At 33.9% G+C, this 18,031-nt stretch overlaps 1 protein-coding gene across 1 annotated transcript in view; it reads right to left on the minus strand.

Moving 5' to 3' along the window:
* LPCAT2 (lysophosphatidylcholine acyltransferase 2) overlaps window positions 1-18,031 on the minus strand; it is an 85,546-nt gene that overhangs the window by 47,635 nt on the left and 19,880 nt on the right. The window contains exon 8 of the mRNA XM_074211293.1: window positions 17,540-17,594. Coding sequence (XP_074067394.1) covers window positions 17,540-17,594 — 55 coding nt within the window. The remainder of the gene's footprint in view (window positions 1-17,539; window positions 17,595-18,031) is intronic.

The raw sequence follows: 18,031 nt of genomic DNA on the forward strand, positions 1-18,031 counted from the left end.
GTCTACAAGTCCCCAGACTATACTTTGAGATGCCTAATATGATATATGTACTTTGAAAGGGAAAGGCAGAGAGGCATAAGGGGAAGTGAGTCCACATTATCACAATATTTTGCTTTTTTCAACAAGGTTAATTTTTCTTTGTAGTCTTAGTATCTATCATTTTCGTCCACTTTTTTCTCTACATCCTATTTCTGACTTTTATCTTCAGGAATTTCAATAAGACTGAAGATAGCCCCAGCACCTGATTTTGTATTTATTCAATTTCAAAGGACTTAGAGATGAGATTTGTCACCAGGAGAGATATCACTGATACTCATCATTCAATTTAACATTTATTAAACACTTATCTTAGAACGATCTAGCTTTGAATAAATAAAGCTTTGTCTCTCAGTACCAATTGCCTTTTTCAACTACCCATAAAACTATGGAATCCAACACTGAGACACTCTCACAGACACATAACCTTTCTTTACTGTGGTAACAATCTAACACACAGTAACAAAAGGTCCCTCTTGTACAAATCAGTTAAAGAGCATTTATTAAGTCATTACTATGTTGTATGTAATCTATAACACAGATAGGAAACAAATACTAGGTCTGCTCCTAAGGAGGTATACATACACCTCTCAACTATTTTTGTCCCTTAGTCTTCACAGCATTGGTACCTATAAGCAAAATATTGTGCTAAAGCACAGGAAACACAAAGATCAAGAACTACCTACTCTCAGGGAATTTACATTCCCCAGGATTTGAAATATAATCAATGCCAATCCAATACCATTGAAAATACATTAATTGTCTACCATGAGTCAAGTACAGCCCTGCCCTCAAAAAGCTGATACAAAAAGCTGAAATGGGGAAGGCAATGTACTGAAGAGGAAAGTGTTACACAACATTACTTAGACACAGGAAGCAAAGAAAAAAATATAATATGATAACTTAAGGAGTAAGAGAGTACTAATAAGTAAAAGGATTATCAAAGGGTTCTATAGGAAATGGCATATTGCTGAGACTTGGAAAACAAGGGGTTCAGTCATCATCTCTATTGATGACTCTAAGAATACTTAGGTAGCACAGTGAAGCGAGCACTGGCCTTGAAGTCAAGAGGAAGGGAGTGCAAATTCAAACTCAGTTGGGTGATGCTTACTTAACTATGTGACCTTGAGCAAGTCACTTAACCCTGACTGTTTCACATCCAGGGCCATCCTCAGTTGCCTTGATTTATATCTGGCCAATAAACCCAGATGATTCATGAGGAGAAAGTGAGATTGATGATTCAGCACAGTATCCCCCTCACTCAAGTCCAATCCATGTGCTTATCATGGCATCATATGATGTCATGGTCTTCTTTGAGATTGAAGGACCAACATCATCATTGATAATTAGCTCATGGACTCCAATCCTATATCCCAAACTATCCATTGAACATTTCCAACTAGATATCCTGGATTTCAAACTGATCATATCCAAAAGAAAATACATTCTTTTCTCCCTAAAATCTGACCTTCTGCTTAGGTTACACCAACCACTTTATCTTGGTATTATCCTCAACTCTTCATTTTCAGATCTTCCACTTATAAAAATAAGGTGTCAACAACTGTCATTTCTATCTTCACAACATTCATTGAATGCTTCTTTTCCTCTATACACACATAGCTACCACCCTAATGACTATCACTTCATGCCCAAGTTATTGCAATAACCTCCTAACTGGTCCTGCCTTGTGTGTTTCTTTCCTCCAAACTATCCTCCAATTAACCACTAAATTGAACTTTGTTCTAAAGTACAATGCTAACTATGATGCTCTCCTTACTTAAAAAAATCCAATGACTCTTTTTGTCTCAACAATCAAATATAACCTTTTCTGGCACTTAAATTGCTTCATAATATGGACCAATCCATCCTTTTCAGACTTCTTGTTCATTACTTCTTCCATTTTCTCTACAATCTAAGCATCACAGTCCACATGCTGTTACTCATACACAAAACCTGATCTCCCATCTCCATCCTTTGCATTATTACTACTCCATACCTAGAAGATCATTTTTCCTTTCTTCTGCCTCATGAAATCCCTGTCTTTTTTCATGACTCAGTTCAGAAAACTTCTTCATAAAACCTTTCCTGGTTCCCTAGTTTTGAGTATCTTCCCCTAAAAGTTGCCCTTGATTTACAACTCTTTTCTTATACTGCCATATTTGTATTTTATGTATACCACATCTATCTATCTATCTATCTATCTATCTATCTATATATATATATATATATATATATATACATATACATGTATATATATTTTTTTCACACACATATATGTAGATGGTCTCTCTTTCACATTAGGACTATTTTGTTTTTGTCTTTATACTACCTAACACAATGCCTGGAACATAAAGTATATTCAATAAATACTTCATTGATTAAATGATGAGGGACAGCATTCCAGGAATGATAGATAAGTGATACAAAGGAACAGTGGGGAGGAGTGATGAGTTTTGGGAAACAGCAAGAAGTCTAAATTCTCCAATACACAGAATAAAGAACAGTGGTATACAATAAACCACACCATGAATGGCTTTAAATTCCAATTTGATATATTTACATTTTCTCTTAGAAGCAATAGTGAATCACTTAAAGTTCTTAAAGATATGAGTGACCATATCATAAAAATTTATTATTTTGCAATCTGTGTGAAGGATAAGTTGAGATGGGAAGACACTGGAAGCCAAGAGTCCAATGTGGATGCTGCTGCAATAATTCAGGAAAGATGTAATAAGGGCCTCAATTAGGGCAGTAATCACATAAATGGAAAGAATAAGAAAAAAATGAATATTTATATAGTGGTGGGATAGAAGCCAGACTGCAAGGGGTTATTTCGTTATTTAAATCATATCTGACTCTTCATGACCCCTTTTGGGATTTTCCAGGCAAGGATATAGGAGTGATTTGCCATTTTTATCTCCAACTCATTTTACAAATCAGGAAACTGAAACAAACAGGGTAAAGTGACTTTCCCAAGGTCACATTGCAAGTGCCTAAGATCAGATTTGAACTCAGGATTATAAATCATCCTGACTCCAAGACCAGCACTTTATCCACTGTGACGTCTAGGTGCCCTGATCAGCAAGGGATTGAGAGATGAGTGGAAAATTAAACAGAAGTAAGAAATATAAGTTTTCCTAGGAGTTTAGTGGTGAAAGGGAGACAAGAATATAAGATGACAGGGTCAAGTGAGAGTTTATTTAAAGATGAAGAAGTCCTGGGCATGTATGTAGGCAGCATAGGAATAAAGAAGTAAGGGATTCTAAAGATGGCAGTTGTGGGGGGGGGGGAATAACTAAAGAGGTAAAACACCAAGAAGAAATGAGGGGATAGGATCAGGGATATATGTACAAGAAAGATTTAACCTACAGCTTTGCTCATCAGTTACCATGAGTTCAATTATTATATCTATTCACAGATGTATATATCCAGTCAGTACCCCCTGGTCTCCATTTTCATAATACTATTATTTCCTTGTGGATGTCACACAGATATTTCAAGGCAAACATGTCAAAAACTATATTCATTACTTTTTCCCAAAAAGTGCCCTTTTTTGAAATTTCTATTTTAAAGCATATTACCATCCTCCCAATCACAGGTTTGCAACCTCTCTGTCTTCAAATCCTCACTTTCACTCATCCTACATAATCAATTAATAAAATTTATCACTTCTATCCTCTATCAATCAGTACACATTTATTAAGCAACTATATCTCAGGTACAATAGTAGGTGCAAGGGTTACAAATAGAAAGAAATAATCAGTACTCCGAAGAAGCTTACATTCTGGGAGCAGGCAATATATAATAATAACATATACTGAAACTAGGTGGCACAGTGGATAAAAAGTTAGATGCAAAGTCAAGAAGACCTGAGTTCAAATTCAATTTCAGATGCTTCCTAGCTGTGTAGCCCTAAGCAAGTCATTTAACCTGCTTGCCTGAGTTTCTTCATCTTTAAAATGAGGAAAATAGTAGCACCTATCTATCTCAAAGTGTTGTGAGGATCAAATGATATATTTGTAAAAGGTTAGGCACTATATTAACATTAGTTATTATTTTTATTATTAAGAAAATAGATAAAAATAGTTAAATATAAGGAAACTAAGAATAAAAATTGATTTTGCCTAAGAAATGGAACCCTAGAGCAGCTAGGTGGTACAGTATATAGAGCATGGGCCCTGGAGTCAGGAGGATCTGAGTTCAAATCCAACCTCAGACACTTAGTAATTATCTGGTTGTGTGACCTTGGGCAAGTCATTTAAACACATTACCTTAAATAAATATTTTTTTAAAAAAAAGAAATGGAGTCCCTGAAAATCAGAATAGAAGGAACAGAAATCAATGACTCTATAAGACAGTAAGAAATATTACAATAAAATAAAATGACTCAAAACGATGAAAACATAAGACATATGATATCACAAGTATCAGAGAGAATCACAATTCAGAGATAGATAATGTAATTATCTTTGGATTCCATGAAAACCACAATATTTAAAAACCTATATGTTCAATTTCAAGAAGTCATAAATTAAAAATGTCCAGATCAATTTGAACCAGAGGGTAAAATGAAGATTAAAAAAAAAATCTGCCAGGGGCGGCTAGGTGGCACAGTGGATAGAGCAACGGCTCTGGACTCATGAGTACTGATTTCAAATGTGGCCTCAGACACTGGCTGTGTGGCCTTGGGCGAGCCACTTAACCCCATTGCCTTGCAAAAAAAAAATCTGCCATTAAATAGTATTCTGAAAGGAGACTCAAAAGGAAAAGTTCTAGCAATGTCATGGTCAAAATTTGATGCCCCTGTATCAAAGAAAAAGTACTGCAAATCTAGAAAAGAGCAGTTCAAGAACTAAAGAACTACAATTAAGACTACAAAAGGGGGGTGGCTAGGTGGTGCAGTGGATAGAGCACTGGCCCTGGAGTCAGGAGTACTTGAGTTCAAATCCAGCCTCAGACACTTGATAATTCCCTAGCTGTGTGGCCTTGGGCAAGCCATTTCACCCCATTTGCCTTGCAAAAAATAAGAAAAATTTTTTTTTTTAAAAAGACTACATAAGACTTGGAAGAATATAATATAAACATGTGGAGATGTTGGAATATAATATTCCAGAAGACAAATAATATAGACTTATAATCAAGGAAAATTTATTTACCTTGAAAAGTTGAATATAATTCTGTTGGGGGGGGATAAATAATAGACTAGAGCATTTTCACTTAGGTCCTAGTATTGAAATAATACTGTTCCAAGGGTTTTAAAAGTGGTAAAGGAATGGAAGGTTAAAAGAGACATACATAAGAATAAGAAGGAGAAGAAGTGGAACCTGCTACTTCTCATATTTAGAGTGCATCAGAATATATAAAGCAATGGTGGGGGAAGAAACATTAGATAAACTTCACTCTTATCTGAAATGGACAAAGGAGAGATGAACACACAGATGCACAAAAAATAGTCCAATATATAAATAAATCAAACTGAACAAGAAAACAAATGAGAGTGGAGGAAGCAGCTATGAGGGGAAATAATATCAGGAAAGGATAGGGAACAAACAAACTGACTTATCCTTCAAGGAATATTTAAAAATGGAAGTGGGTAGGAAGAAAAGTAAAGAATGAAAATCTAAGGGGCTGTCTTAGATTTCCTCTCAGACTATGTTGTGAGGAATGACAAAAGAGATGATTTCAGAAAATCTTGGATAGAATTAACTGACGTAGAATAGAATAAGAAGAACCAAGAGAACAATATATCTGAGAATAATATTGAAAAGAAAAGAAAATGAAGACTTGAGAAGTCTGATTAAATCACTATCCACCATATCTCCAGAAGACCTCTCTCTCTCTCTCTCTCTCTCTCTCTCTCTCTCTCTCTCTATATATATATATATATATATATATATATATATATATATATATATATATATATATGTATATATATGTATATGTATATGTATACATATATATGTATATGTATACATATATATATATATATATAATATCTCCTTTTGTCAGAGAGATGGACATAAAGTAGAGATATAAATTGTTGAACAAAGTCACTTTATTGATATGTTTTGCTTGACTGCTTATTTGTCACAAGTTTTATTTTCCTCTTTTCTTACACTCAATAGAAAAAGGAAGAAAAGGATTAGCAATAATAAAGTTATACAGAATGTTCCATCTCTCATCTCCATAACTTTTTTCTGACAATTTTACCTTACTTTTGCTTTTCAATATCTCTTGTTTCCTTCAAAACTCAAAAATAACCTACATGAAGCTTTCCCTAATTGTTTTAGATCCTAGTATCCTCCCCCCCAAAAATTCCCTTTATTTTTATGCAATAAATATATAATGCATACATATATTTGTATAAGTATGTGTGTGTATAAAAATGGCTAAGTTCACAATGTACATATGTGTGTATGAACTTTTGAGGTTGATTAGCACAGCCTGGTGGAGCATATAGTATATGAATGAAAGAAGTGATACTACTAGATATATATATCCCAAAGACATCAGAAAAAAAAGGGGAAATTTACATTTCAAAATATACATTTACACATTTACAAAAAAATTTATAGCAACTCTTTTTGTTTGGAAATTCTTTGTCCATCAATTATGGAATAGCTAAACAAGTTATGGTATATGAATGTAATGGAATACTATTGCTCTGTAAGAAATAATATGTGCCTGGACTTCAGAAAATCCTGGAAAGCATTGCATGAACCAGTGCTGAGTGAGGTAAGCAAAACCAGAACTTCTAAACAAACTAACAGCAATATTGTGAGATGATCAATTATGATGGATGCAGTTCCTTTAAGTAATTCTGTGTTCAAGGACAATCCTGAGAGATTTGTTATGGAAAATGCCATCCAAATCTAGAGGACAAAACTACAGAATCTGAATAAAGAGCAAAAAATACTATGTTTATTTTAAGAACTTCTTTTATTTTTTATTTTTTCTCATGTTATCCTCTTAATTTTATTTTTACATTAACATTTTTATTTATTTACACATTACTAAAATAATCTTGTTGTAAGAGTAAACATAATCCCCCCTGCCCCCCACAAAAATTTAAAAAACCTCACAAGAAATAAAATGAGAGAAAAAATGCGTTTCAGTCTGGTTCAGATCCCATCAGTTCTGTCTCTGGGGTGGATCTCATTCCTTATCATAAGTCCATCAGAGAGGTTACTTCCATATTTTTCCACATTCCCTCCATCCATCCTCCCCATTACCATTTATTATATTTTCTCTTTCCTTTCACCTCTGTCCTTCTCCAAAAGTGTGCTGTTGGGCAGCTGAAGGCTGCAGTGTACATAGCACTGCCCCTGGGGCCTAAGCCTACATTCCACCCCAGAGACCCAGAAACCACACAGGCTCATGGTCCCAAACAGGCCACCATCCCATCACCTTGCAAAAAGTGAAAACAAAAGTATTGTCTCTGACTATCCTCTCCCATGATCTACCCTCTCATCCCCCTGTCCTCTTTGTCCCATTGCCTTCCTCTCCTTTTTCCTTTAAGGTAAGAGATTTCTATTAAAGTGTGTATATTATTTCCTGCCTGAGCCATTTTTGATGAGAATGAAGATTCCCTCATTCCTCCCCCCACCTTCTTCCCTTTCACACCATTGCAAAAGCTTTTCCTTGTCTCTTCTACATGAAATATCTTAGCCTATTCTACTTCCCTTTCCTGTTCTCCCAGTACACTTCCTTTTCATCCATTGACTCCATTTTTACAATATATTATACCTTTAACTTCAGCTCTCTCCTGTGCCTCATCTGAATATGCACCTTCTAACTGCTCTAATAAATGAGAAGGTTCATATGAGTTATCAATGTCATCTTCCCATGCAGGAATAACATGCAGTTCATCATCATTAAATCCCTTATATTTACCCTTATCATTCACCCTCACTATGCTTCACCTGAGTCCAGTACTTGAAGATCAAACTTTCTGTTCATCTCTGGCCATTTCAATAGGAATCATGAATGTCCAGTCTTTTCCCTAGAAGAGAATGTTCATTTTTGCATTCCATCCTCATTCCAAGTCTTTTGCCTTTCAGAATATCATATTCCAAGTCATATAAGCCCTTAATGTAGATACTGCTAAGTCCTGTGTAATCCTGACTGTAGCTCCACAATATATGCATTGCTTTGTCCTGGCTACTTGTAATATTTTCTCTTTGACTTGGGAGTTCTGGAACTTAGCTATAATTCCTGGGGGTTATTTTTTTGAATCTCTTTCAGAAGGAGATCAGTGTATTCTTTCTATTTCTATTTTGCCCTCTGCTTCTAGGATATCAGGGCAATTTTCCTGTAGAAAATCTTTAAAACTGAATTCAAGGTTCTTTTCCTGATCATGACTTTCAGGTATCCCAATAATTTTTAAATCATCTCTTCTGTATCTGTTTTCCAGGTCAGTTGTTTTTTCAATGAGATATTTCACATATTCTTCTAGTTTTTCATTCTTTGGATATTATTTTATTCCTTCTCTATTCCTTGCAAAGTCACCAGCTTTCTTTAGCTCCATTATACATTTGAAGGGATTGTTTTCTTCAGAGAGATTTCTTATCTCCTTTTCCAACTGGCCAATTCTGCTTTTTCAGACTTTCTTCTCCTCATTGACTTTTTGTATTGTTTTATCCATTTGACCTAAACTGGTTTTTAACATTTGTTTTCTTCAGAATTTTTCTGGATCTCCTTGACCAAGCTGCTGACTTGGTTTTCATGTTTTTCCTGCATCTCTCTCATTTCTCTTCCAAATTTTTTTCTCTACCTCCCTTACTTGATGTTCAAAAATCTTTTTTAGTTCTACCATAGCCCGAGTAGAATTCTTTTTCTTGGATGCTTTGGATACAGAAACTTGCACTTTGTCATCTTCTGAATCTGTGTTTTGATCCTCTATGGGACCAAAGAAATCATCTATGGTCAGTTTTCTTTTTTCCTGTTTACTCATTTCTCCAACTTGTGTCCTGGTTTTGGGGTGCTTCCTGAGCTTTTTGAGTGTTATTGGGGCACCCACGCTACAAGGACCTCAGTTCCTTCAAGGTCTTATGGGAGACTCTGACTGCTCTCCTGTGTTTTGGTCTGTGGATGACTACAAGCATGGCCCTCTGCCCTGAGACTCTGAGGAGTGTCCCTGCTCAATGGCAGTATGGGGGCCCAAACTGTGACCAGGGTTTGAATATGGACAAAGCCCCATAGTCCTGTCCCAGGGACAGAGAAGAAACCTCAGCAGTCTCCTCCCTTATCTTCTGTGGGCTGAGCACTCTGGAAGTAGCTGATTAGCAGCTCCCTTCTGGGTGCCTCCACTGCCCTGCTTCCATTTCCTGGGATCTGAGCTGCACTGAGATCCATGGGCTCTGTCCTAACTCTTGCAGAGTGATCTTCCAAATTGTGCTTGTTGTTCCCTGAATTGGCATGTCAAGAAACTGCTTCTGCAACCAGGAGCCAGCACTCCCAGGGACCCAGGCACCCCATGGGCTGTTTCCAGATGGTTGGAGTTCCTTCACTCCCACCCAGTGGTCCTGTCTGCACTGCTGCTCCTTCCAATCCCATGGAACAGAACCTTCCCATCATCTTTCAAGTTATGGTGGGCTGGAGAATTGCCTCATTGGATCTTTCTGTGGTTCTGTCACTAGAAAATTTAGTTACAGTCATAATTTTAAGGTTTTTGAAATATTTTGAAAGAGAGCTCCTAGGAAAGGCTGTCCTCATGCTGTCATCTTGGCTTTGTTCCACACCCCCTTAATTTTAATTCTTCTTTCCTAACATGACTAATATGGAAATTTGTTGAACACAATTGTACATATACAACCTATATCAGATTGCTTGTTGCCATAGGGAAGAGAGAGGAAAGGGACAATGATAGAAAAATGTGAAATTCAAAAGCTTGCAAAAAAAGGATGGATGCTGAAAACTATCCTTATATGTACCTGGAAAAAATAAAAAAAAACTAAAATAAAATTTAAAAAGAGAGAGAAATGAGACTCTTAGAATGGCATTTGTAGGACAGACTACATAACACCCTGAATATGAAGCTAACCCTTAAAACTTTTTTTGCAGCCATCAAATTACTGATACTATTTCCTCCAAGGTCATCTTCTAAATACCTAAATCTTATGGCCTTTCTCAATCGTCTTTCTCTTTCACTTTTCTGAAAGCTTTTAATACATCCTCCTTAAAACATTCTTTTATCTGAACTTTTATGAAACAATATACTTCCTTTTCTTGTACTTTTGGCATTTCTATTTCCTACTCATTTGGCAAAAAATATAGACCAAATGTACTTTTTATGTACATTATATTTTATATCCAAAAGACAGTACTGCTGTCAATTTCTTTTTTGTAATGAGAAGAGTAATTGATTAAAATGAAGCTTTAACTCTTAGATTATTCTTCTAACCTCATGAAATGGGGGGGGGAGAAGGAATCAGTAATCAGTTTTCACTATCCTATCCACAAAAGGAAAGACATGCTTTTGATGGATGTGTCTAAACACAACTAGGTATGTTTCCAACACCTTGGGATTATAGAAATGAATTGATAAGACTCTAGTTAAATCTCCTTACTTTGTAATCCATGTGCAGAAATGCCTTACCCAGGACAACAAAGATAGTTAAAAATCACTGACAAGAATAAACCCCAAGCCTGCTGACATTTTGACTGGGTTCTTTCAACTATACCATAATATCATTCAAGCTTTTCACAAGCACACTATAAAATAAACTATACTTCAGAACATGTCTCTGTATTTATGTGATGGAGATCTCCCAAACGCTAGTGTCTAGGCCAAAAATCACAAACCAATTCAGTATTGTAGAAATTAAATAAACTTTAGAGACATTTATGCATGTACTTCCATAAGTAACTAGCTCTTTGGGGACTTTTAAAGTAAAATATTTCTGGACCTATTGAATAAATCTACATTAAACATTGTCCTTTCCTAAATCAGAAATTTTTGAGTTTGGTTGAAAAAGAAACTCCCCCCTTGAATAACAAAATGATCTTATATTTCTTTGGGTGGTGAAATGTCCTTCCCAAAATGTCTTAGAATACCACCTACATTTTAAAATATACAATATAACCTTTGTAAGGGAATTGCTTAGAAGTACATGAGTATATCTGTGAACATACCTACACACAAATCATTTTTAATACCCATAATGTACTGGAATTAAAATGGTCTTTAAAGACCATATGCCTTGAATGTATATGCATTATATTGCATTACAAGAAAGTAGGGAAGCAGTCAGTTACTGGGAGTGGGGGAGGTATGATTAAATTTTTTTTTTGTTTGGGGCAATTTTCTTGTCATGAGCAAAGTAATAAAAAAAGCAATCAAAATATATATATATACATATGTATATATATATATATATATATATTTGGAATTTATGTTCTAGACACTGTGCTATATAGGTATTGGGATATAAAATCAAAATGAAATAGTTTCTGCTCTGAAGAAGCTGATATTCATTTGGAGGAGACAATAAATGTGTTTGGGTATGTAAAGGTATACATAGATGTATATTTATATGCCTATGTATAAAGGCATCAAGTAAGTTTGAATGGCCTCTTGAAGGAAGTCAGGAATTCTAGACAGACTTGAATCATGGCCAGAGTCAAGTAGAAATGGCAAGAAAGGGGTAAAGGCAAAGAGTTGGGAGATAAGAGTGTTGGGTGTGAAAAACAGAAGAAAGAAATTTTGTTTGGCTAGATCTTAGAATACAGAGAAGGAAAAATCCATAAAGAGACCAAAATCTTGGAGTCAAGTTGTAAAAGGACTCTAAAAGTCAAAGGAGTTTATATTTGATTCTAAAGACACAAGCAGGAAAGTAACATGAAAATTACTGTGTAGAAATGAATTGAAATAAGGGGGAGGGATCTGAAATAAAAAGTCCATTGAAGTGACCATTGCAGTGGTCAGGAAATTGGTGATGAGTCCCTCTCCTAAGGCAGTGACTATGTGAGTTGAAAGGAGCTGTAGTGAGAAATTGAGTACAGGTGGAAATGGCAAATTGGCAATTAATTGGATTTGTGGTGTTAAGAAGAAAGAAAGAGGAATAAGGATAATGCCAAAGTTATGAGCCTGGGAGACCAGAAGAATGTAGTACTCTCAATAGAAATAGAGAATCCCAATAGAGGAAAGGGGAGAGGAGTTTTAAATGTCCAATGCATTGTTGGTGGAGTTGTAATTGAGAAAATGTGGATCTATACTCACCATAAAACTGTTCATATCTCTTGAGGTAACAAACCACAACCAGGGTTGTATCCCAAAGAGATCAAAGAAAAGGGAAAAGACATATTTCTATAAAAAATGTTCAAAAGTTCTTTTTGTGGTGACATAGATTTGGAAACTGAAAGTTTAATCAATTGGGAATAAGTCATAGTATATATTTATGATGGAATATTATTTTGCTATAAGAAATGGCAAGGGGGATGATTTAAGAAAAAAAAAAACCTGAGAATTACATGAACTGGTGCAAAGTGAACAAAACCAGAATTTGAGACTGAAATTTCTCCTGTATATCCAGTTTTAAATGTCCAATGAATTGTTATCAATGTAGTACTGGAAAACAGGAGGAAAACTAATTCTAAAAAGCTAAGTTAAAACTATCAGCTTCAGAGCTAATTTATTATACATCCTTTCCTCAATAATCAGTAGTAGTAATCAGTTAGAAAGGTCTTCATTTATTGCATAATATGCCATGTTCCTTTATTAGCTATCTTAGTCTGTTATAGCTCAAATCATTAATGTGAGTTGTTTGCAAAGAATTTTGGATCTTATGTTATTAGAGATAAAATAAAATCTATAAAATTATAATATTTTTAATATAAATATTACTTATCAGAGTACAAAATATAAGAAGACACAAAATTGGTCCATCAAAAGTACTTACCAATGCCAACAAAGCATATCTTAAATTCATAAAGAACTCAAGAAAAACAGTTCCTTTTATTGAAGAGAAACTTCACATTCATGAGTCAACTAAATCTCCTATAGGGTTGCCAATCTAAACATTCAGAGCACCAGGATTCCTCACACTAAAGAATACTGTGCTGTGAGCAAAAATGCTTAAGAACTATTAATCTAAATTATAGGTTTATAAACACTACTCTAATTCCTTCACTTTTGAGATAATAAAACTTTCTACAGGAAGCCTTTCCTGATTACCCCTTAATGCTAGTGCATTCTCTCTGTATATTTTTCCACTTTATTATGAATTTAGCTTGTTTGCAGGTTGGTTTGCTTTTTTTCCCCCCTCGACTAGATGGTGAACTCCTTGGAAGCAAGACTGTCTTTCTTTTTTTCACTTCACATCATCCGTGTTTAGTACAGGGACTAGCACAAAATAGATTCTTAATAAATGTTTATTGACTGATTGATTGAAAGAGAAACTGATTTACTCAAAGTCATAAAGGCACATGGTGAGTACAACTATATATGGAATATGGTCAATTCAAATGACAACCACCAAAAAATGAATTTAAGTTCTGATAACTAAAAACATACAAAAAGGATTGAAGATGGTAAAATCCAAGAAAGAAGTAATTGCATCATATAATTCTTTTGTATTCCATTTATCATTTTGCAGGGTGATTGTTGTTGTTCAGTCAATCTGAATTTGTGGACCATGCTATCCATTAAGCTTTGTTGGGAAAAATGCTGGAGTAGTTTGTCATTTCCTTTTCCAGTGCATTAAGGCAAGCAGAGGTTAAGTGTTTTGCCCAGGGTCAATATAGTACTAAGGATAGATTTGAACCCAGGTCTTTCTGACTCCAGCCTTAGCACTCTGTCCATCGATTGAAAATTTACTAAAAGTCTTAAGCAAAATTTAAAAAAAAATGTGAAGGTAAGATATGTTTTTTTTTAAGAATCTTGGGGAGAGTAGAAATTTATATCACTTTTTTTACAAGCTCTCATTTCTCAAATCTAAAATAGTCAACTTCAGTCAAATTTATAAAAATAAGATTTATTCCCCATTGATAAATGGCTAAATGATATCAATAGTAGTCTTCAAAAAAAGAAATCAAAACTAACAATTATCACATGAAAAATGGTTTAAATCAAAATGGGTTAAAAAAGCAATTTTTAAAAAAGTCTGAGAAACACCTTCTTATCTGTCATGACATGAAAGGCTAACATGACAGAAAAAGAAAATGACAAATAATGAGAATAAGTAATAAAATTGAGACACTAATGCATTTTTGGTGGAGTTGTAATTGAGAAAATTTGGATCCGTACTCAAAGGGTCATAAAACTGTGCATACCTCTTGAGTTAGCAAACCATAACTAGAGTTGTATCCCATAGAGATCAAAGAAAAGGGGAAAGGATATATTTCTATAAAAATGTTTAAAGAACGTTCTTTTTGTCATGGCTTAGATTTGGAAACTGAAAGAAAGTTCTATCAGTTGGGGAATGGCTGAACAAGTCATGATATATGATTATGATGGAATATTATTTTGCTGTAAGAAATGACAAGGGGGATGGTTCCATATAAAAGACCTGGGAAGTTTATGAACTTATATGAACTGATGCAAAATGAAATAAACAAAGCTAGAAGAACATTATACACAATAATAGCAATTATTTTAAAGATGATCAGCTATGCAAAACCTACTCTGATTGAGAAAATTATACAAGACAATTTTAAAGGATCCATGAGGGAAAATGCTATTTACCTCCAGAGAACAGACTGAAGCATATTTATAAATTTTTTTGAGATTTTTTTGGTGTGTTTTCTTTTATAATGTGGTTAATGTGGAAAAACATTTTGCATGACTTCACATATTTAATTGACATTCTATTGCTTGTTTTCTTAAGAGGTAAGAGATAGGAAGGAAAAGAAAGAGGAAGGGAATTTGAAACTCAATTTTTTAAATGAATGCTAAAAATCATAAATATTATTGGAAAATATTTAATGACATTAAGTAAAAATATACTTTGACAATATGACATCAATGTTACCTTGAGATACAGAGAATTATTTTCTATGCATAAATTCAGTAGCTATATCTGAGTGGCATTATGACACTTTAGAATTAGAGCTAGACCTAGAGTCAGAAATCTAGGTGTACAAATCCCACTTTCAATTGTGTGATATTGAATAAAACATAACCCTCTCTGAGACAGTTTCCTTTTTGTATAATGTATATAATAACCCTCACAGGGTTGTTGTGAAGATTTGATGTGTCAATGTATATAAAGTACTCTGTTATTAGATGTGTCAATGTATATAAAGTATTCTGTTAAGTTTAAAATACTATATATAAATGCTAAATATTATTATTATATCTAATCCTGGGTTTTATGGTTACAGCAATGTTCTCACAGAAAAATTTTACAGAATCAAATTATTCTTTTTTACTTTTTAATTAAAATGTTTAACAATCATTTATTTTTGACTTCCAAATTCTCTCTCTCCTTCCAGATTCATATTTTTAAATCTTATTATAAATTCACCTAGAGTGAAAAGGTAATAATATTTAAATATTACAAACATCTATTATGACACCATTACAGGAACATCAATCACCAATGCAGATCATAATCAACTGATCTTTCAAGAGTTGTGACTGAAAAAAATCATCACCCTGAAGAGGAAGTCATCTGAATAACTTACTAATGGGAAAGAATTAAAATTGAGTAAAGAAACATCCTAAAATACTAGAGGGAAATACTAATAATCAGTAACAGGTTACATAGCAATGGACAACTGAGATTCCTGAAGATTCATACTATTGAGCAGTAATGAAGAAAGAATTTAATGAAGTACTCAAGTTTTACCAGATTGATAATTCAGCTAATTTTTGCTAACAACATCTAATAAGATTATCTGAATTATACTTGGAATATAGTCAATTAGCATAAAAAAGAAATAAACCTTAAGCAATCAAGACAAGAAGGGTCAAGGCATTTGTGTAGTAACCTAAGGTGGAATCTCTCAGTCTGCCTAGAGAAGCTAGACTGCCTCAGAGCCAAGGTCATGAATACAATATATTCTGCAAAGAGACATCATGTCCCTAGTATCCTGGTTGAGTATTTAATGTAGATCTTCTCAACTGTGTTCAAATGCAATAAGGAACTAAGAACATACAGAAGTCAATAAAATAACTGGAGCTCCTAGGATTGAAAGGAAGCTCCATAAAACCAAAAAACATCCAAATCAAAAATATCATAAATCTAAAATATACACACCAAAGACTGGGTCCTCCTATTTCCATTATCTTGCTTAATATATCTGCTTATAGCAAAATTCTAATGCATTAAATCATATTGAACAGGTCATATTGGCATATTGGTAGAAAACTAAATTCTATTTCTGAAGCTAAAGGATAAATAATTTCTTCCAAAAAATATTAACTAATCAAATCCAAGTCTGGCTAGAGAATAAAAATATTGTTATACTAAAAAAAGAGAGAGAAGACAAAGAAGAAAGCAACAGAGCCACCATGTGACACAGAGGAAATGTGGCAAGAGTGGTTAGAGAAAGAGAAAAGGGGAATTTATATGTCTCTGTTGCAATCCCAAGTTGACCACTGACACATATGTCAGAGTAAAGCATGGTTCTCTGTCTCTGTTCCTCCATCTGCTTGCTGGAGTTTTCCTTGTTTAGATTTTTGTCAACAAGTTAGAGAAATGTCTGGTTTCTGTTTGTATTGTAGAGAACCCTACAATTCTGTAGTGTTTTTTTATTTTAGTTTTTAAAATGAGAATCGAGAATAACTAATAAAAATGTAAAAACAAAAAAGACAATAGTAATGCTTACAGAAACTTGGAGTGTAATTAAGAAAAGAAAGTTATCTTTTCTAAGGGGCAAAAAAAAAATCAAACACCAAAAGATTTAGCTGAAACAAATGCAACCTTGGCTTTATAATTGAAAATTCATTTTAACCACAATTTACTGAATCTTAAATTGTCTATATTAATAATGAATTACTTCTGAAAGGCTAAAGAACAAAAATAATCTATCAAATCAAAATACTTACCTCATAAACTAACACCAAATAGTATAAATTTGTAGCCCTTAATCCTGTGTGTGGCTTGGGTATGCGAATGCACAGCTGAGTTTCCTATTATGTTGCAGAATGAGGTTACTATTTCTCAGAATGTATTTCCTCACAAGGATCCTGGTACTGGAACTGATAGTCTGTGACTAAACGCTGAGTTCATTTAAATGCAAAAACACTTTTAAAAGCACAATGCCTATTGCAACTTTAAACCATTTTGGAATTATTAAATCCAATTCTGTGGTCTTAGAACAGGAGTTTTAAGATGGGTTCTTAATCTGAGAATTGTATTTCAGTATATTTCATTTTGTTTTATGCATTTTAAAACTTTATTCTGAGAAAGGTTCTTTAAACTGCCAAAGCAGTTTATGTTACACACACACACACACACACACACACACACCACATATACACATGTTAAGAGCCGCTGATTTGTAAATTCAAGGAAAAAACCAATAAATAAATTTCACAGTTAAATCCTGACCAACTTACCTCAACTTCTACTTTTGTGAAGAGCTGACAGAAAGTAAGCATGCAAAGTTGAATGCTGGAAGAGGGGGAAAGAGACAATGCCATCTTAATACAAGAACATAGAAATTATTTGATGGTATGCATTATTCTTTTCATTTCCATAAAATTAAACAGCATAAGATTTTGCTTTTAGACATGTTCCTTTTCTATTCATAATGCTCCATAATAATGTACTAACATATTTGAAAAGTTATCATTCTTGTTATGCAAATGTTAAAACTATTATATTTATGAATCCAATAGCTCAGCAAACTAAATCTCAAATTTGAAATCTTTCCAACAAGGATCTATTTAAGATCTCACTTTAAAGCCTATTAGATATCAAGAATCTCTTAAATATAAGCCTAAGTGTCTAATCTTTTGGGATGAATATTAGAAATAATTTGTTCTTTTCCTTTAAAGTATTACCTTACAATTTATTTACTCTTTAAAGATTATATTTTTCACTCTTAA

This window comes from Macrotis lagotis, chromosome 1, assembly GCF_037893015.1.
Source record: "Macrotis lagotis isolate mMagLag1 chromosome 1, bilby.v1.9.chrom.fasta, whole genome shotgun sequence".
NCBI lineage: Eukaryota > Metazoa > Chordata > Mammalia > Peramelemorphia > Peramelidae > Macrotis > Macrotis lagotis.